Source organism: Stegostoma tigrinum, chromosome 9 (genome assembly GCF_030684315.1).
Source record: "Stegostoma tigrinum isolate sSteTig4 chromosome 9, sSteTig4.hap1, whole genome shotgun sequence".
Taxonomy (NCBI): Eukaryota; Metazoa; Chordata; class Chondrichthyes; order Orectolobiformes; family Stegostomatidae; genus Stegostoma; species Stegostoma tigrinum.
The window spans coordinates 86,932,135-86,953,009 of record NC_081362.1 but is presented as its reverse complement, the minus strand read 5'-3'; the positions used below and the strand labels follow the sequence as shown (position 1 = coordinate 86,953,009).

The following is a 20,875-nucleotide window of genomic DNA, read 5'->3' as shown; positions in this document are numbered from 1 at the left end:
CCATTGCATAATTGTATGATTCTATCACATATGTACGAATCTTAAAGTCAAAGAAGATTTGACTGTTAAAAATAGAATATTTCTTAAAAACGGCCAAAACAAGCTCAGCTTTCTGAGTGCAGATACACTCAGAAATTCAGCAAGATGTAAGCGGCTGTTTATATGTCTTTCAAGTGGGATAAACAAGGACAAAGTAAGAATTTGAGTCGTCTTTAAAAAAAGAACCTGGCTTTCTCTGGAGAATTTACTGATCACCTTGTAAGAAGGATTAAGCTCTCGAAACCTGCACTGACAATTTAATATCTTCTATGTCGAGCAATTGAGAGAACTCAGAGAAATTGGGAAAGGTCCTGTTTTTACTCCTGCATTTGTGCAGCCCCTTTATATTGACTGGGATTCCCTTGGTTTCAGGGGCTTGGATAGGGGTGGGAGTGGAATTTGTTAGGTACATCCAGGAGGGTTTCTTGAAGCAAAATGGAAATAGTCCAACTAGGGAAGGGGCCCGCTAGACCTGTTTTTGGGGAAGTGATTACTAAGTGTTTGCACTTTCAGTGGGGAAGCATTTTGGGAACAGTGGCCATAATTCCATAAATTTTAAATTGCTTATTGACAAGGATAAGAGTAGTCCTTGGGTGAAAGTACTAAACTGGGGGAAGACTAACTATGACAATATCAGGCAGGAACAGGAGAATGTAGATTAGTGGAGGCTGTTGGAGGGCAAATCCACATCTGTCAAGTGGGAATCTGTTAAAGGCCAGTTGATTAGACTTCAAGACTAGCACATTGTTGTGGAAATGAAGGATAAGGATAGCAAGATTTGGGAACCTTAGATGACAAATGAAATTGAGAGCTTAGTCAAAAAGAGAAAGCAGCTGTATACAAGGTTGTGGAAACTGAAGACTGACAGAGGCCTCAAAGAATAGAAAGAAATCAGTGAAGAACTCAAACAAGGAGTTGGGAGGGCTAAAAGGGGTCAAGAAACATCATTGGCAAACAGGATTACGGGAAATCCCAAGGTGATTTATGCATGTGCAAGCAGCAAAAGGGTATTTAGGGAAAGGGAATCAACGACAATGGAGAAAGTTTATGTGAGGAGCCAGAGGAAGTGGGAGAGGTCCTTAAGGAATTCTTTGCATCAGTATTCATAAAAGAGGAGGACATGGTGGATGGTGAGTTCAGAGAGGCGTATATTGATATTCTAGGGCATGGTCAACATAAAAAAGGTTTTGGCTGTTTTGGAAAGCTTTAAGGTAGACATGTCCCCAGGACCCGATGGGATCTATCCCAGAATACTGAAGGAGGCGATGAAAGAAATTGCTGGTGCTCTATACAAAGTTTTTCATCCTGATAGGTCACAGGAGAGGTCCCAGAGGACTGGGAGAATAGCTAATACTGTTACTTTGTTTAAGGTGAGCAGGATAATCTGGGAAATTACAGGCTGGTGGGCCTTACTTCAGTGGTACGCGGATTATTGGAGAACATTCTTAAGGACGGGATTTACTCACATTTGGAACAATATGGACTTGTTAGCGATAGGCAGCATGGTTTTGTGCCAAGAAGGTCATACCTCACAAATGTGATTGAGTTTCTTGAGGAAGTGACAAAGATGATTGATGATGGCAGACCTTGTCTCCATGGACTTTAGCAAGGCCTTTGACAAGGTCCCCCACAGCAGCTGATACAGAAGGTGAAGTCAACATGGGATCTGTGGTGAGCTGGTGAGATGGATACAGAACTGGCTTAGTCATAGGAGACAGAAGTGTGTCTTTCTGACTGGAGGTCTGTGATCAGTGGTGTTCCGCAGGCATCAGTGCTGGGACCCCTGTTGTTTGTAATACATATAAATGATTTGGAGGAGAATATAGGTGGCCTGATTAGTACGTTTGTAGATGACACAAAGATTAGGGGAGCTGTGGATAGTTAGGAGGATTCCCAAAGGATACAGCAGGATATAGACAGGCTGAAGCCTTGGGCAAAGAAATGGCAGATGGAGTTTAATCCAGACAAATGCAAGCTGATGCATTTTGGAAGATCTAATGCAGGAGGGAAATGTACAATAAATGGCAGAACCCTTAGCAGTGTTAATACACAGAGGGTTCTAGGCATACAGGCCCACAGTTCCATGAAAGTGGCATCAGATGTAGGTAGAGTGGCTAAGAAGGCATACGGCCTGCTTGCCTTCATTAGTTGAGGCAAAATATTGACAAGTCATATGGCAGCTGGATTGAAATTTAGTTAGACCACATTTGGAATACTGTGTACAGCTCTGGCCATTACACTATCTGAATGAAGAGACTGACAATCCCTCTCCTCCATCATGAACGGTTAGGGAAATAGTATCAGTCAGTATGCAAATGGGTGGAAACATGAAGCCTGTTATTTGCACTGATCTCTAGAATCAGTGGGTGGCAAAGTCACAAGATGAACAATTTCATCGCCAGCAACTCTGCCAATATTCCTCATGGTAGGATGGATATCTAACAATGATGAGTCGGAATACAGAAAGGAGATAGAGGGCTTGGTGATGCCATGCAATGAAAACAACCTCTCTCTCAATGTCGGCAAAACTAAAGAACTGATCATTGGCTGCAAAAAGAAAGGAGGTGACCACGTCCTCATCTACATCAACAGAGATAATGCTGAGTCCGGTGCATCTGGGGTTGTTGTGGCATGTGACACCGTGTCGGCATTCTGCTTGAACCGAGCACAGAAAGCATTGAGTGCGTCAAGGAAGGATGTGATAAGAATGGACATCCAACTTTTACAAGGGCAGGAATGTCAACTTAATATTTCTGACTAGCCAGCAAAGGCAAGAAAAATAAAGACTTGCATCTATATTGCACATTTCACAATTTTTAAATGCCCCAAAGTGCTTTACAGCCAAGGAGCAGAGTTTGAAATGTGGGTGAAAATGTGGTAGCTAATTTGCACACAGCGAGCTCTCACCAGCTGTAATGAGGTGATGTCCAAAATCTCTTTTTGTTGGTTTTAATGTGCGCCATGGTGAGAGGGTAGTTGAGTACTACAAACCAGATAGCCCTTTTAAATCACAACACAAGCAAAATGATACACATGGCCTACTGCTGTGCTTCTTCATTCTAGATTCCATTGTGTAGATATAAACAAGAAATTTTTAGAGTATGGAATTGTCTGAGACAGAGTATTACATTTATCCCCAAAAATAGTAACAGTTTGGGTTTAGATCCCACTTATATCATGTACAACATACAACTTCTTTGACCTCTGCTGGGTGCACTGCACACATAAGGTACCATTAAGATTGCTTCAAACAACAATACCAACAAAGTCCAATCCTATAAATGCAGTAAAATATTCTTAGGTACTTCACAAGAGGGCTATCAAGCAAAATTCCAAGTTTCATAAGCAAACATTAAGACTGATGACTGAAAGCCTGGTCTGTGGAACTCTCTGCCACAAAGGGCTGTGGAGACCAAGTCATTGAATGATTTGAAGACAGAGGTAGATACATTCTTGATTAGTCAGGGTTACAGGGAGAAGGCAGGAGCATGGGGTTGAGGAACATATCAACAAGATTGAATGGCAGAGCAGACTGTAGAATGGCCTAATTCTGCTTCTATCTTATGATTCTTTGGTTTATAATATAGGGTTTAACTGCAGTTTTAAAGAAGGACAGTGGGTTAGTGAGGCAGTGAGGTTTAAAAAGTGAATTCCAGAGCTGAGGGACTAGGGAGCCAAATACATTGGTGCTAATGGTGGAGCAATTAAAATCAGGGAGGTGCAAGGGACCCGAAGTGGAGATGCATAGCTATTGCAGTGGGTTGTGGGGCTGGGGGAAGCTACAGAGTTAGGGATGAGTAAGGCCTTGGCGGGAATTGAAACAGGATGAGAATGTTAAAACTGATACATTTGCAGAACTGGGAGGCAAGGTAGGTCGGTAAGCCCGGGAGAGAATGGAAGTCAGTGTCAGTTAAGATGCAAGCATAGAGACATAGAAAATAGGCGTAGGCCATTCGGCCCTCTGAGCCTGCATCACCATTCAATATGATCATAGCTGATCATGCTATCCAATTCCCGCAGTATACAACTCCCACTTTCTCTCCAAAGCCCCAGCCCTTTTTACCGCAAGGACCACGTCCAGCTCCCTCTGAATATATCTGACAGACTGGCCACAACAGTCTTTTGTGGGAGGGAATTCCACAGGTTCACAACTCTCTGAGTGAAGAAATTCTTTGCCGTCTCAGTCCTGGATGTAGAGTTAGTAATGAGTCCAGGTTCATGGAGGATGGGTTGGTCAGCCAGGAGGACGTTGAAAAGTCTAATTTGGCGACTGCTGCAAGTTTTAATTCTGAAGAGGTGAATCCCATCAACCCCGACATCCACAATCAAAGCTCTGCATGCAGGTCATACAACAGGCTACCTGTTAGCATGTTGCAAAGAACCATAATCTGGATCTCACCATTAAGTAACTCCAACACCAATCTAAAAGCATACAACTAAAGCTCGTAAGTTAGCATGGGTTAAAAATGACTCATGGAACCCATTGCTGCAAAACAGTACTCCATCCTCCATTTCTAACAAGGTGCTAAGGGCACATGGAAACTAGTTTTCCTCAGAGTCAGAAACCTCCGCGAGTTAACCTTTGCATTGAAAAAAAAAGGCACAGTATGGAATAAGATTAATTCATAATTAAAGTTTTGGTAGCTTGTTTAGAGACAAAGGTAGTAAAACAAGCCCTGGGATATAAATGAATATCTCATAATGCAATGCAAGGGTTGTCCTAGTAAAGAGCTGCATAATGAATCAGAAGTGCTAAGGTTATTGTGGTGAAATTCCAATTTCTTTATCATCTTCATCCTTCCCACTTTATTCTTTCTTCCTGACATTAATCCTAGATTAGTTACAGCTTCTCCACAAGATTATTTAGCTGTGTGTGATTCATCAGCAGCTATACAAATTTCTTGCTGAAGTGGATGTGCTTTATCTAAATAAACAAGCATCAACACAGAAACATTTTTGAACAGGATTAATGCATTTTGCTGGGGCCACTCAGCTAAAAACATGTTGATGAAAATGTGGGATATGTGCGGAGCTGGATGAACACAGCAAGGCAAGCAGCATCAGAGGAGCCGGGAGGCTGACGTTTCGGATGAAAATGTCTTGATTCAAGTGTTATAAAGCAGAGGCTGAGAACTAACACCAAAACGCTGAAAGGGGAGCATCTCACCCTCTGATCTGTAAAAGGTAAGTGAAAAGTGGTGTAACCTGCTTTTGAGCAACTTCAGATGGTCAAAAAAAGACCTGATACTCACTTTACAATTAACAAGTAGCAAGCAGTAATTTATTAATGTAATACTAACAGCAAACAAATTAACTAAACTATTAACAAACTGAATAAATCTAGCTACTAACTATTCCCAAATAAAGCAAGATTCTAATAGCAGCTTTTGGGATTTAAATTCAGGCTAGTTCCAACAATGGCAATCATGAAACTGTCATTGGTTGTTGAAAAAGAAACTCTTTGGTTCACTTGCGTATTTTACGGAAGGATATCTGCCACTACTCTTTGGTATGATCTCCATGTGATTCCTGATCCACGCCAATTTTGTTGATACTGAAGTGCCCCTCAGAATAGTCAAGCAAAACTACTCAATTCAAGCGCAATTCGAATTAGGCAAGAAATATTGGCCTTGCCAGTCACACACACCCCATTAAAAAAACTCTTAAAAAATGTAAAACATCTACTTTTGAACCATTGAAAGCATGGTAAGTATGAAATGTAAGATATATAATAGGAGGTTGACTCGATGCATCAAAATTATTCCAAGACGTTGGTGGGAAAGTGAAAGGATAAGTTAACCTTAGCAATTGTACTACATGGAGTCAATGAAGTGAAATAGCCTCCTTTGTACTGTACCATCTCTACAATCATCTGGTTTCACAGCAGCGCAGGAGAGATTGTTGAACAACAGGCAGGATTCTGATGCATGTGGTTCGAAAGACTTAATGGTGACAGAATAGGAAAAACTTTATCTGTCGAGGGGGAGGAATGTTCAGAGGGAATCACCGGAAAAAAATAAGAAGTGACATTTCCAGCTCAATGCTCAACAATTTGAAAATGATGACATATATTGCATAGCTATTCCATTGGCAAAAAGAAATGAAGTAGTCCGCAAAGTTAGGAACATTCGCCATTCAGTCCCTCTACCTTGTTCAACTATTCAAAAATGTCATAGGACACAGAATTGTCACGGTGCAGGAGACCATTCATCCCATCGTGCCTGCACAAGCTCTATTATCTAGTGCCAATCTTCTGCCTTTTCCCAAATCTCTGTATACCACTTCAATCTAGATAATCATCCAATGAGCCTCTTGAATGCCTCAATTAAACCTGCCCCCATTTCATTTCCAGGTAGTGCATTCCACATCCTAACTTCTCACTATGTGAAAGAGTTCTTTTCTCATGCCACCCTTGCTTCGTTTGCGTATCGTTTAAATCTATGTGCTCTCTATTTTCCTTTCACAAGCAGGAACAGCTTCTCCCTATTTACTCTGTCCAGCCAGCTCATGATTTAGAAATTTCTATCAAACCTCCTCTCAGTCTTCTTCTCTCCAAGGAGAACAGTCCTAACTTCATCAATCTATAACTGAAGCATCTCATTCCCAGAATAATGAATGAATCGCTTCTGCACTCTCTCCAATGTGTTTACCCCTTTCCTTTAATGACTGATCATGTATCTTAATTCATTCACTCATTTTGTTTCCATATCCCTTAATTCTATCATCGGATTCAAAAAATCAATTTCAGTTTGGTTTTACTCACTCATGGGATGTGCCAACATTTATTGCCCATCCCTAGTTGCTCTTAAGCTTCCTTCTTGACTGTTGCAGAAAGTTTCAAGTGCAAGAGATACCAGTCATGATGTAAAAAGGAGATTTTAGGACTCATCAGAAAGTTCTTATTTTTCAAGTGAAATAACATTTACCCAGGGAGCCAATTGAGGAGTTGGATTAGGAGGAGAAAATTGGAACTGTTTAAGAAATATTTAGGTGCTGCAATGAAGACATTTGATAATCACGGAGTCAGACTGCATAGAAACAGACCTTTCAGTCCAACTAATCCATGCCAAGCACATTTCCAAACTAAACTAGTCCCACTTGCCTGCACTTGGCCCGTATCCCTTTCAAACTTTCCTGTTCATAAACTCATCCAAAATGCCTTTAAATGCTGTAATTGTACCTGCATCTAACACTTCCTCTGGCAGTTCATTCCACATACAAACCACTCCTTCTGTAAAAATGATGCCCCTCATGTCTTTTATTAAACTTTCTCTTTTCACTTTAAAAAATGCCCCCTGGATTTGAACTATCCCCCTCCCCCAGGGAACAGATCTTGACTATTCACTTTCTCTATGTCCCTCCTGATTTTATAAACCCCATTAGGTCACTCCTCAACCTCCAATGTTCCTGTTAAAAAAGTCCCAGCCTAACCGGCCTATCCTCTACCAGCTCCCTTGATTGGCCCAACAATTTAGACACTAAAAAAGTAATAAGCTGGTCAAACATAATATAACTTGCATAAATTCATACCGACTTTGTCTGATCATATTACAATTTTCTAAACTTTATTAGTAAGATTTTCTTAACAGTAGATTCCAGTGTTTTCCTAACCAATTTCACATTTCAGAAATGTATCTTGAGTCTTCTACAGTAAAGTCAGATAAAATATTTCATTGCTTATGCCATTTTCTCATTTTGCCATAATTTGTCCCGTCACTCCCTCTAAAGGATTAATGTTTACTTTAGCTACTCTCTTCCTTTACAATTAATGTAGGAATAGCCAATAAATGTTTGCCAAGCTAGTAACACCAATACCCCATGAAGAAATAGTTTTTAACAAAAAAGTTCCTTTGAATCACTCCACAAATTATTTATTCCACCTATGCTGTTGGTTCCCAAGTGGACCATGGTAACTAGATTCCCTCTGTCACTGTCAAGTGGACTGGTAACTGGATCCCTCTGTCGTAAGTTTTTGCATTTGGAATTGTTAGCTAAAATTGAAACTTATGAAACTGAAGGTTAATCATTGACCTCGTTAAGAGGCTGGTTAGGAAGCAGAAAGAGTTGAATAATGGATATGCATTTGAAAAGAAGGGAAGTGATTAGCGATGTCCCACAGGTATCTGTGCTGGGTCCTCAACTATTCATTATATTTATTAATAATTTAGATAGCATAATGGACAGTCACGTATCCAAATTTTCCAATGACACAAAGATTGACGATTTAGTAAGTAGTGTAGACGGGAACAGAAAATTACAGAATGTCAGTAATTGATGAAGTGAGTGGGTAAAACTGTATCAGGTGAATTTCAACATAGGAAAAGATCAGATCATCCACATTGCACAAAAAAAGGACGGGATCACTATTAACTGAATGATAAAGAATTTATGAATGGTGAATGTCTAAGCAGGACTCCATGAACACAGATCAAGGAAATGTAATAGTCAAGTGCAAAATATAATCAATAAGATTGACCAGCCTTATGCTATGGGTACCCAAAACACTGGTTAGATGTCATCTGAAGTACTGTATACTGCTGGGGCAGGATGTATTGGCTTTTGGAAAACCTGCGTTGCAGATTCACCAGAACATTACCAGGCTCCAAAGATCATGAGAAAAAATATCTAAAATAGATTTCCTTTATTTGGAATGTACAAGGTGAAATGGTGGCTTCACTGAGGAGTTTCAGATTTCTGAAGGAGGTTAATAGTGTGGATGGTGGGAATCTTTTTCAACTGGTGGAGCGTCTCAGACAAGGGTACATGATCTAAAAGTCAACGTCAGGCAATTCGTATAGAGAGGTTACAAAAAGCTTCTTCATGCAAAGGATGGTTGAAGTGTGGTGTATTGTTTCACAAGAAGAATAGATGTGAGTTCAGTTAATCATTTTAGATCCAATCATTTACAATTATATTTTGTTAGCCAACAGGATTTTGGGTTGTAGAACTAAAGTAGCTGGATGGAGTTACAGGAAACATCAGACATGATCTCATTCAGTGAGAGAACTGGCTTGATGTGCTGAAAGACTGCCTCCTGTTCCCATTATACAAAGAACGAAGAAAATTACAGCACAGGAATAAGCTCTTCGGCCCTATAAGCCTGCACTGATCCAGATCCTCTATCTAAACCTGTTGCCTATTTTCCAAGGATCTGTATCCCTCTATTCCCTGCCCATTCATGTGTCTGTCCAGATACATCTTAAATGACGCTATCGTGCCTGACTCTACCACCTCCGCTGGTGACGCGTTCCAGGCACCCACCACGCTCTGCATAAAGAACTTTCCATGCATATCTCCCTTAAACTTTTCCCCTCTCACCTTGAATGGGAGGACTGTAGGGCCTTCTGCATGAACTTTGACAAGCTGCATTATTTTCTTCATCCATAAATAATGTGTAAATAATGGACACATCACATGGACAGCTATGTCACTGATTGACTATTCAGCAATTCCATACATCGAGAAAGATGGAATCCATTCTGGTCCTTCAGCCTGTTCTACTGTTTGTAGAAAAAAGATTCACACTAACCAAGCCAATAATCAGTTTTGAAAATCCAAAATTCCTCAGTTGAATCATCCTCTCTGCTTGTACATTCCAGATAATGCAGGTCTAGTTTAGATATCTCTTCTTATACTCTTTGGAGCCCTGGTGATGTTCTTATGAATCTGAAATGCACTTTTTCCAAGGCCAACATATTCTGCTCTGAATGGTACACAATACTTCAGATCACGTCCAACCAGAAACATAGAAAATAAGTGCAGGAGTAGGCCATTCAGCCCTTTGAACCTGTTCCACCTGTTCAACTGATCATGCCCATGAATGAACAAAAAAGATAACGTGAGTGCTGTCAGTCAGCATCCAATTTCAGGGCTGCAATCTCCACTACAAAACAGCTGGATCTACAATGCGAATTTGATTCTGGTAACATTCTTTGTACATGAATACATTGGAGAGTTTAAAATAAATGCTTTTCAAATCATAGATCAGACAGTGATTTCTTAGAAGTACATTCTCATAACCTCAAAAGCAAAGGTGTGAAAACTGACATTAAAACTCCAATGATATAATACTTCAAATCTCAGCTCTTTCACAGAGAGTAAGTCTCCTCAAGGATAATAATTCAAAGAATCACGACTGGTTGATGGTGAGCCAAGCAAGTTCATTTTCATGTTTATTGCCTGGGTCTCCAGAATTTTGAGAGGCATTCTGGAGGTTGTTTTCTGTCCATTGATAAATTAGAATATTAGTTTATGGTGACTAAATTAGTCATCTCATGTTTTTGTTACATATATTCCTGGTTGGCTCATCAGTATTTTGCTGCTTAAATTCTGCAATTCTGTCTGGCTTTCTGAGAAATCATGAAGCAGTTGCCTTGATCAAACTCAGAGAATTACAATGCCTAACTCTGGAATTATATTTTGGGGAGTTAATGAAATGTCCCCAAAAACAAAAAGCTGATATTATTAGCATTGATTTTTATTAAGGAAGAGACTTCTTGAAAATTAAATTGCAGTTTTGAGATATATTAGGGAAGTATTTGATGATGAAAGCTCATCGACTTGAAATGTTGCCCTCTGATTCTCTCTCCATAGATGTTGCCAAACCTGTTGAGTTTTTCCCAGCTTTATTTGTCCCTATTTTTGCTGTTATAATATTCTAACTGTTAACAAACTCTCTGATGAACCAGTAAACTGAGTACAGATTTCTAATGAGCACAAATCTGGAATTTTACCATCTGTTCTGAAACATTCTCAAGATAACTGAAATAATTCACAGTTAAGAGTTGTTTTCAAAAGGATTCCAAAAGTCAGGTGCATTGAGGTGTTGCTGTGTCATTCAGTCAGTACTTTAGCAGTTAGAACACAGAGTATTGTAACACCAGATACATAAAGCCCAAGACTGTAATTTATTGTTAAAGAGATCTTTTTCTTAGTTAAAGTCTATGCTAATACTCTTCTTTTTAGCATCTTGTTTTGAGATGCTCACATCCAAGAGTTCCATACATGCCTTGTGTTGAGAATTCAGCAATGAGGCTTGGTGCAACAACTTAACCCTCTCCTATCTCTATAAAAAACCACAAGCCTCTGAAATATTTGCACTCCTCCAATGCCAGCATCATACATATCCAAAAGTTGTTATCACCCCACCAGTGAGAGTTATGTCTCCTCATGTGTGCCTTAAGCACTGGAATTCCCTCTGTTAACTCCTCCTCTACTTCATCCTCTTTCAGAATGTCCTTAAAATCAACCCATTTGTTCATATTTCTGACTATCTGCCCTAGTACCTCTTTGGTATCAAACTGTGTCCGATAAAACCCCAATGAAGTTTTTGTACTCTTTCAAATGTTAAAGTTGCAAGATAAATATGCATGTTGCTGATTTGGAAAGATTACCCAGTTGTTACGGTTAGTGTTTGTAGAAAGGTTACCTGGTGTAAAAGTTCACATTGGAGCAAATAATGTCTGATATTTCATAGCAGTTGGTACAACAATTATCCTAGGGTTATGGTCAAAATTATGTAAAGATAATTCCTGGGTTAATTTTGTCCCTTATGGCTTTGTGGCCTTATCCAACCTTGGCCCCTTGATATTCAATGACACCAGCATCATTTATCCCTCAATAGCAGCATCCTGAGAGCTGCTAATGATCCAAAACTGAAGTGGACTAAATTTATAAATATTGTGATTACAAAAACAGGTCAGGGACAAGGAATCCTGCAGCGAGTAACTCACCTCCTGACTCCCCAAAACTTACCCAGCATCTACAAAGAAAAATTTAGGAGTATGATGGAATACTCCTCATTTTCCCAGATGGGTGCAGCTCCAATAGTACTCAAGAAGCTTGACACAATTCGAGACACACACACACACACCTGTTTAATAGGCACTACATCCACAAACACACACTCCCCCCACCACCGATGCTCAGTAGCAGCAGTGTGTACCACCTACAAGATCCATGCAGAAATTCACCAAGAATTCTAAGTCAGCACCTTCCAAAACCACAACCACTGCTATCTGGAAGGACAAGGGCAGCAGACACGATGGGCACAGCACCACCTGCATGTCACCGTCCAAACCACTCACCATCCTGACTTACGTCCTAAAATAATTCACTGCCCCTTCACTGTCACTGGGTCAAAATCCTGTAATTCCCTCCCTAAGGGCATTGTGGGTCATTGTGCACATGGCCTGCAGCAATTTAAAGAAGGCACCTCACCAATATCTTCTCAGGGACAAATGGGAATTGGAAATAATTGCTGGCCCAGCCAATGATGCCCACACCCCATGAATGAATTTTTAAAAATCTCATTCATCATCCTCTTTCAAACATCAATAGGTGACACCTCTTTTTCTTTGTATGGTGTAAAAGTTAAATTTTTCAAGCATACCAATTATTTCAATTCTAGATTGTGCCAACTCCACACAAATCCACTTTTCAAAATAATTATTGGAAGCAAAATGCTGGGATCAAACAGCTGGCATTTGAATATAACACTCACATTGTACTTGTTCCAGTCCTGGTAAAACACCGACAGGACGACGAAGGGCATGACTCCCAGTCCCACCAAACAGTCGCTGACAGCCAGGTTGACCAGAAATACCGAGGTCACTGAGTGGAAGTGTTTAGTCACAACAATAATGGCGATCACCAGAATGTTACCTGAAATGATAACAGTTTTGAAAAATGCAAAAATCCAAGAATAAAATAATTTCACATTGTTCAGGTAGCAAGAGGGATGGATAAGGAATCACCCTGGGAGCGAAGCATTGTACTCAAACCTAAACTGAACTGACAAGGTCGAAACAAGGTTGTTATGAAAACTAGAAATGTGGGAATGGACTAATGAGGTCTGAGGTCTTGACCTGTGCAGGTTTGGGGTTTTTGACCTGTGCGGGTCTGGGGTTTTTGACCTGTGCCGGTTTGGGGTTTTTGACCTGTGCAGGTCTGGGGTTTTTGACCTGTGCCGGTTTGGGGTTTTTGACCTGTGCAGGTCTGGGGTTTTTGACCTGTGCAGGTCTGGGGTTTTTGACCTGTGCGGGCCTGGGGTTTTTGACCTGTGCGGGCCTGGGGTTTTTGACCTGTGCGGGCCTGGGGTTTTGGCCTATGTGGGTCTGGGGTTTTGGCCTATGTGGGTCTGGGGTTTTGGCCCATGTGGGTCTGGGAGTTTGACGTGTGAGAATTTGTGTTTTTCAACTGTGTGGGTCTGGGAGTTTGATAGGATTTTGATTTTCCTCATAGGAGAAATCTCAACTGGAATACAGACAATAGAGAGGGAAGGTTATAAACCTGTCAATGGGGCACATGGTCTGACCTACACAATGAGGAGAGGGATTGCAGGAACTAGACCTGTCAAATCGGAGAGACGGTCTGGAAGTGCAGATCAATGCAACGGAGCATAAGGAGCTAACAAAGAGCAAAGAACTATACAGCACAAGAGCAGGCCCTTTGTCCCTCCAAGCCTGTGTTGACACATTTTGCTTTTCCATTTAAAATTGTCTTCACTTACAGGGTCTATCCCTCTATTCCCTACCTATTCATGCATTCATCCAGATGCTTCCTGAATACTGCTATTATGTCTGCTTCTATCCCCTTGTCTGGCAGTGCATTCCAGACACTCACCACCCTTTATGTGAAAAACACGTCTCATGTACGCATCTCTATTAAACATACCCCCTTACACCTTGAGCCTGTGTCCCCTCACAATTGACCCGTCTACACTGGGAAAAAGCCTCATACTTTCAATACATCCTTACCATTCACAATCCTGTTTATAAGCCCTCAGCCACCTGTTTTCCAGTGAAAACAAACCCAATCTATCCAACCGTTTTTTTTCATAGAATTCATAGAATCCCTACAGTTTCTTCATAGCTGAAATCCCCCTACCGGGCAACGTCCCGAAAAACCTTTCCTGTCCCCTCTCCAAAGCATCCACATCCTTCTGGTAGTGTAGCAACCAGAACCGCATACAATATTCCAAATGTGGCCCAACTAAAGCTCTATAAAGCTGCAGCATAACTTGTTCTATCCTTCTACTCAATGCCCCTTCCAATGAAGACAAGCATGCCATAGGCCTCCTGTACCACCTTATCTACCTGCGCTGCCACATTCTCGATCCATATAATGGGGAGATTGTTTCTGTTTAAATATTTGTGTGTCTGCGTGGTCTAGACATGTATAATGGGGCAGTCGTGTCCAGGTGTTCTAAACCTGTATAATGGGGCAGCGGTGTCTGGTGGTCCAGCCTGTATAGTGGAGGAGAGGGGTCTGGGTGATCTAGCCCTGTACAATGGGAAGAAGGGTCTGGGTGGTTTAGAATTGTAAAATGGAGCTGTGGTGTCTGGGTGTTATAGTCCTATATAATGGGGGAGAGGAGTCTGGGTGGTCTGGATCTATATAATGGACAGTGCTACCTGGGCGATCTACACGTGTATAATGGGGCAGTGGGGTCTGGGTGGTCTAGACCTGTACAACGAGGGAGAGGTGGTATGGGTAGTCTAGATCTCTATAATGGAGCAGTGGGTTCTGGTAGTTTAGACCTGTCTCATGGGCAGTGCGCTCTCAGTGGTCTAGACCTGTGTAATGGGGGAGGGGGTTCTGGGTGATGGTGGGTGGGGGTGAGGGGCTGGGTGGTAGTGGGGAGTGGTGGTGTTGGAGGGTGGGGAGTGGTGGTTGATAGCTGGTGGGATGGGGCGGTTAGTAGTGTAGTAGTGGGTGTCGCATTGAGAACACTGGCCTTCCCAGTTTGCTGGGACTGAGCGGAGCTGCAAGACTGTCCGAACCAAGAGCCTGAGTCGGGGATAAAGTGCCAGAGCCGAGAATCGCCGCTACACCGTGCGGATCGCAACCCAGTGAAAAGGCAAGGTTTGCAGAATGTGCTCAGTCATTGAACCCAATCCTTTCTACCTCATATTAAACTCTGCAAATATTATCCCCGTTCTGTTTTGCTGATTAAATCCCATGACTTCGTAGATTTTGATCAACACGGTTTACATATAATTCCACATACACATTAACATATAGAATGATTAGGGTAAATGTTTCTGTTTAAATATTTATACATCTCACTTTTCGAGTGTTTAATAGTTTTGAGCGTTTCAGATCTCACTTTTCGAGTGTTTAATAGTTTTGAGCGTTTCAGTTGATAATACAGTGAGGACCTTAAGCGGGGAGGAGGAGGCTACCTGTCCTATCGATAGACACACGCACAGAAAGATACAGGCAGGGAGACGCATAGACGGAGAGAGAGACACAGTCAGAGATAGAGAGAGAGAGACATACAAAAAGAGAAGCGCACACACACAAAGACACAGAGACATATCGCCAGAGACAGAGTCACACACACAGTCAGAGAGGGAGACACACACAGAGACAGAGAGAGAGGGAGACACACACAGAGACAGAGACAGAGAGACAGAGGGAGAGACACACACAGAGAAAGAGACACACGCACAGTCAGAGAGGGAGACACACACAGAGACAGAGACAGAGAGACAGAGGGAGAGACACACACAGAGAAAGAGACACACGCACAGTCAGAGACAGAGAGAGAGGGACAGACACACACAGAGACAGAGACACACGCACAGAGAGGGAGACACATGCAGAGACAGAGACAGAGAGACAGAGGGAGAGACACACACAGAGACAGAGACACACACAGTCAGAGACAGAGAGAGAGGGACAGAAACACACACAAAGAGACCGAGACACACACAGTCAGAGATACAGAGACTGAGACACAGAAAGAGACTGAGACACACACAAAGAGACACAGAGAAAGATAAAAACAAATGGACGCACACACATAGACACACACACACACAGACATAGACACACACAAACAGACACACACACACACAGACATAGACACACACAAATAGACACACACACACACACACACACACAGACATAGACACACACAAATAGACATACACAGACACACACACACATACAGACAGACATAGACAGACACAGACACATACACAGAAGGGAGAAGTGATCCCGATCCAAACCTGCAATCGCCGCCAGGCACATCAGGACCATGATGGTTTCCAGGAGGATCTTGACCGGGACGGACGGCGATCCGGAGCCGGGAGGGGACGCGCTGGGGGCCGGCCAGCGGCTCTGGGCAGTGCCGGCAGCTCCGAGCGACAGGTTGCCGGGGAGAAGCGGCGGGGACTCCATGCTCAGGCGGCAGTGTCGCCCGTGGGGAGGCGGGCAGCGGCTGCGAGGAAGCCCCGCTGCGCTCCCATGGCCCCGGCGAGCCGGCTGCCCCAGCGCCGCTGATCACCCTGAGGATACCGCCCCCCCTCCTCCCCTTCCTCAGGGAGGGGGCTCCAAACCAGCCCGGGCTAATGTCAGTCCCTCTACCCCCAGGCCCCCTCCTCCAGCGGCTCAGGATCTCAGCAGGTGGGAGAAATCCAAAAGAAAATCCGCTATCCGCGATGACCTCTTCCCATTTCTTTTTCCTCTCTCCCTTCACAATTCTTCATTTAAAGAAAAATCTCTGCAAAAATCCTTCAGTGAATCTCAAGGCCAACTGCTTGGGCCAGTTGAGTGACTTGGTCTATCCGCTCCCTCCATTCTTGGTGGGGTCCCGTTTGGATATAAAGTCACTGTGCATTTTCTTGCCTCTCTCTCTCAAAATCTTCTGTCTCCCCTCCCGCTCACTCTACGGCTCTGCACCTGACTCCGCCCCGCTCGCTTGGCACCGATTACCCTCCTCCCACACCCAACATTGGCATCAAGGAGGTGTTGGGCGATAGGCATACGCCAATAGCGAATTCACTGTGCCCTGCCAATGGAGGCGGGGATGGCTTGGGGGGACCAGCACCGACCACCGTTTACCATCAATACAGCAACATCTTAGGTACTGCCTTTGTTTTCAATCAGAGCTGATTGATGTTAGAGACAAGGTGCTCTTACTGTTGTAATGTCCTTACCTCTGAGCCAGGAGACCTTGGTCCAGGTCCGACTTGTTCCAGCAGTTTGTAATAACATCTCTCTGAAAATGAGTTGCTTAGAAAATAACTGGACGGGTGGAGATATGAATGGGAAGAGTTTAGAGGGATATGGGCCAAACGGGGGCAAATGGGACTAACTAATTTAGGATATCTGGTGGGCATGGACAGGTTGTCCCAGAGTGTCTCTGGGACTTTTTTCACTGGAGTTTAGTAGGTTGAGAGGTGACCTTATAGAGATTTATAAAATCTTAAGGGGTACAGATAGGGCTAATGGTATGTGTTTTTCCCGAGGATGGGGGAATTTCAAGATTAGGGGACATATTTTTAAGGTGAGAGGACAGAGAGACTTTAAAAAGACGAGGGGTAAATTTTTTACACAGAGGGTGGTTCACATGTGGAATGAACTCTCTGAGGAAGCTGTGGATGTGGGCACACTGACAATGTTTAAAAGATACAAAAACAAAGTTGCTGGAAAATCTCAGCAGGTCTGGCAGCATCTGTGAAGGAGAAAACAGAATTAACGTTTCAGGTCCTAGGAAGGGTCACCGGACCCAAAACGTTAACTCTGTTTTCTCCTCCACAGATGCTGCCAGACCTGCTGAGCTTTTCCAGCAAGTTTGTTTTTGTTCCTGATTTACAGCATGTGCAGTTCTTTTGGTTTATGTTTAAAAGATATTTGTACAAGTGTATGAATAGGAAAAGGTTTGGAGGGATATGGGCCAGGAGCAGGCAGGTGGGACTAGTTTGGTTTGGAATTATGTTCAGCATGGACTGGTTGGACCAAAGGGCCTGTTTCCATGCTGTACATTTCTATGACTATACCTGGGAGACAAATATTTTCTCTGCAGGAAGAGCAGATGCAGGGGGTCAGAGCACAGCATTCAACGCTCACAATGCACTCAGTGCCTTTAACATATTAAAAAATGCTCCAGATCAATGGTGTTTGATTTCATGTTTTATTTTGTTTCTCACTGTTAGTAAATAATACATCTCTCTTTCACTCAGAAAATCTTGTAATTGGCTCTTTCATTTTGAACGAGCAAATTACATTTTAATGGTGTGAGATATGTCTGTGCAATATAAAAAAAATTGAAAGTCTTTGATGTGGCCAACTAACCAAAGGTGAAAAGAGGGGAATTCATTCCCCCCTCACCCCCTCCATTCAGCTGGGAGCTATAAATACTTTTTGATGTTTGGTCTCTGTTGTAATATGGGAAATGCAGTGACCAATTTGTTTACAACTATGCAATATGAGAATGACCAGACAATTTTTTTTTTAATAATGCTGGTTGAGGGATAAATATTGGCCAGGACATCAAGAAGAATTCCCTGAGGGTTGCAGTGGGAGAGAGCCACTGAGGTCTTTCTGGAGGGAGGATGACAACTTCTCTAAGGTGGGCATTCTTGGAAGAGGCTTCACAGTTGGGCTATAAATCACTCAGAGACAGCGAAGAGCTGCAGATGCTGAAGTCAGAGACAACACAGTGTGGAGCTGGAGGAACACAGCAGGCCAAGCAGCATCAGAGGAGCAGGAAAGTTGACATTTTGGGTCAGGACCGTTCTTCAGAAATTTCTTCCAATCCTTTTCTAAGGATGCCCACCTTGAAGGAGTTATCCTCCTTCCTCTGGAAATACCTCAGTGGATCTCTTTCCCACTGCAACCCTCTGGGAATCTCCGTGCCTTACCATTTCTAAAGAAGGGTCCTGACCATAAAGTCAACCCTCCTGCTCCTCTGACACTGTGTTCCTCCAGCTCCACATTGTGTTGTGTCTGACTCCAGCATCTGCAGTTCTTGCTATCTCCAAGAAGGATTCTCTGCTCTTTTTTCAAATAGAACGTGTTATGTCTACCTGGCCAGGTCACTGAGGTTTCAAGGTTAATGTCTCATTCAAAAGACAGCACTTCCAACAGTGTGGCATTGCTGCAGTATTACACTGGAATGACAGTCTTGAATTTTGTGGTTAAGTTCTTGAATTATCAGGAAGGACATACTGGTGCTGGAGCGTGTCCAGCTCAGATTCACACGGATGATCCCTAGAATGGTAGGCCTAACATACGATGAAAGACTGAGGATCCTGGGATTGTATTCATTAGAGTTTATAAGGTTGAGGGGAGATCAGATAGAAACATACAAGATAATGCATGGCTTAGAAAGGGTGGATGCTGGGAGGTTGTTTCCGTTAGGCGGGGAGACTAGGACCTGTGGGCACAGCCTTAGAATTAGAGGGAGTAAATTTAAAACGGAGATGAGGAGATATTTCTTCAGCCAGAGAGTGGTGGGCCTGCGGAATTCATTACCATGGAGCGCAGTGGAGGCCGGGAAGTTAAGGCAGAGATTGATAATTTCTTGACCTCGCAAGGAATTAAGGGCTATGGAGAGAGTGCGGGTAAGTGGAGTTGAAATGCCCATCAGCCATGATTAAATGACGGAGTGGATTGATGGGCCGAATGGCCTTACTTCCACTCTTATGTCTTACGGTCTTATGGTCTTACCTTGAACGCACAACTTTTTGACTTAGATTGGTTTCACAGGTTGGCGCAACATCGAGGGCCGAAGGGCCTGTACTGGTAATATTCTGTGTTCTATGTGCTATGTTGTTAACTGAGTCAGAGCTAATACCATAAAAGGGCATTATTTTCATTATAGAAAACTGCTTGCCAGATCTAGTTTTTCAGCTTGTAAACATTCAAAGTGGTGTTGCATATCACACTGGAGATACAGTTTCTCTTATTTTTAGACCTTACTGAAGTAACAAAACATTGAGGGAATGGAAGTGATAGGTAGTCATCTAAAGAGCCCCTTATCATGGCAAAGGCCACACAAGGCATGGAGACCTAGTTGAGAGGAGCTCTTGTTTGAAACTGATGGCTTATGTAATACATAGAATCCCTACAGCGTGAAAGCCAGCCATTCGGTTCATTCAGCCCAAAGAACATCCCAACCAGATCCACCTCCCTATTCTATCCCTGTATCCCTGGACAATAAGGGCAATTTCCCATGGCCAACCCACCCAACCTGTACATCTTTGGACTGTGGGAGGAAACTGGAGCACCCAGAGGAAATACACAGAGATGGGGAGAATGTTCAAACTCCTCACAGGCAGTTGACCCTGAGGGTGGAATCAAACCCAGGTCCCTGGTGCTGTGAGGCTGCAGTGCTAACTCCTGAGCCACCGTGCCAGGATAACATCAAAATTAATAATTGGAAAAGTTGTCCTACTGTATTGCAAAGCTCCTCACTGGAAACACAATCTTGTAATATTTACCCTACGTCACCTTCAATACTCAGCAAGAGCTTATTGAGAAAATTCCCGATGGGCATAAAATCTTTTAAAAATTGGACTAACCTAGTGTTGAGTGTTGTTCATCTTTAGATTTAGCCACTGATCCCCTGATGAGAAAGTCTCTTCTACTCTGGTGATTATCTTTATTCAGAACCTTATCCATCTTGCCAGATGTCCTGTCGGCAGGAAAAGCTCATTTGTATTGCCTGTTATTTCCTTCTCCTGTACTGTATGTAACAAACCCTGAGCAATCTCTTGTGTCATGCTCATTGAATCATTTCCAAATTCTAATGCCCACCATTTGTGTTCATTTCTTGTTGGCCTGGCCCCATGTTATTTTGCGTTTTTTTTTCAAATAGTTGGATGTTATTTATTAAAAAAAATAGTATTCCAGGGTCATTGTAGTTTCTATTATACTTGGGCGATCTTCATGTAAACCATTAGGTGCCTCAGTAAAAACTTCTCCAAGTCTCTGTGCACTCACTTACCACAAGGAGATATTTAACCTCACTACAGTTGCTGAAGTTTACAATGCTCTTCCAAATTCTTTTCATAATATGGAAAAGAATAAAAACTCATCAGAT

The 20,875-nt window shown here is 42.6% G+C and overlaps 1 protein-coding gene across 1 annotated transcript in view; it reads right to left on the bottom strand.

The window, feature by feature from the left end:
- Window positions 1-16,733, bottom strand: part of LOC125454941 (beta-3 adrenergic receptor) — a 41,099-nt gene extending 24,366 nt beyond the window's left edge. Inside the window, exons 1-2 of the mRNA XM_048536302.2 lie at window positions 16,056-16,733; window positions 12,542-12,702 (exon numbers count right to left, since the gene is read on the bottom strand). Coding sequence (XP_048392259.1) covers window positions 12,542-12,702; window positions 16,056-16,227 — 333 coding nt within the window. The 5' untranslated portion in view covers window positions 16,228-16,733. The remainder of the gene's footprint in view (window positions 1-12,541; window positions 12,703-16,055) is intronic.
- Window positions 16,734-20,875: the final 4,142 nt, after the last annotated feature.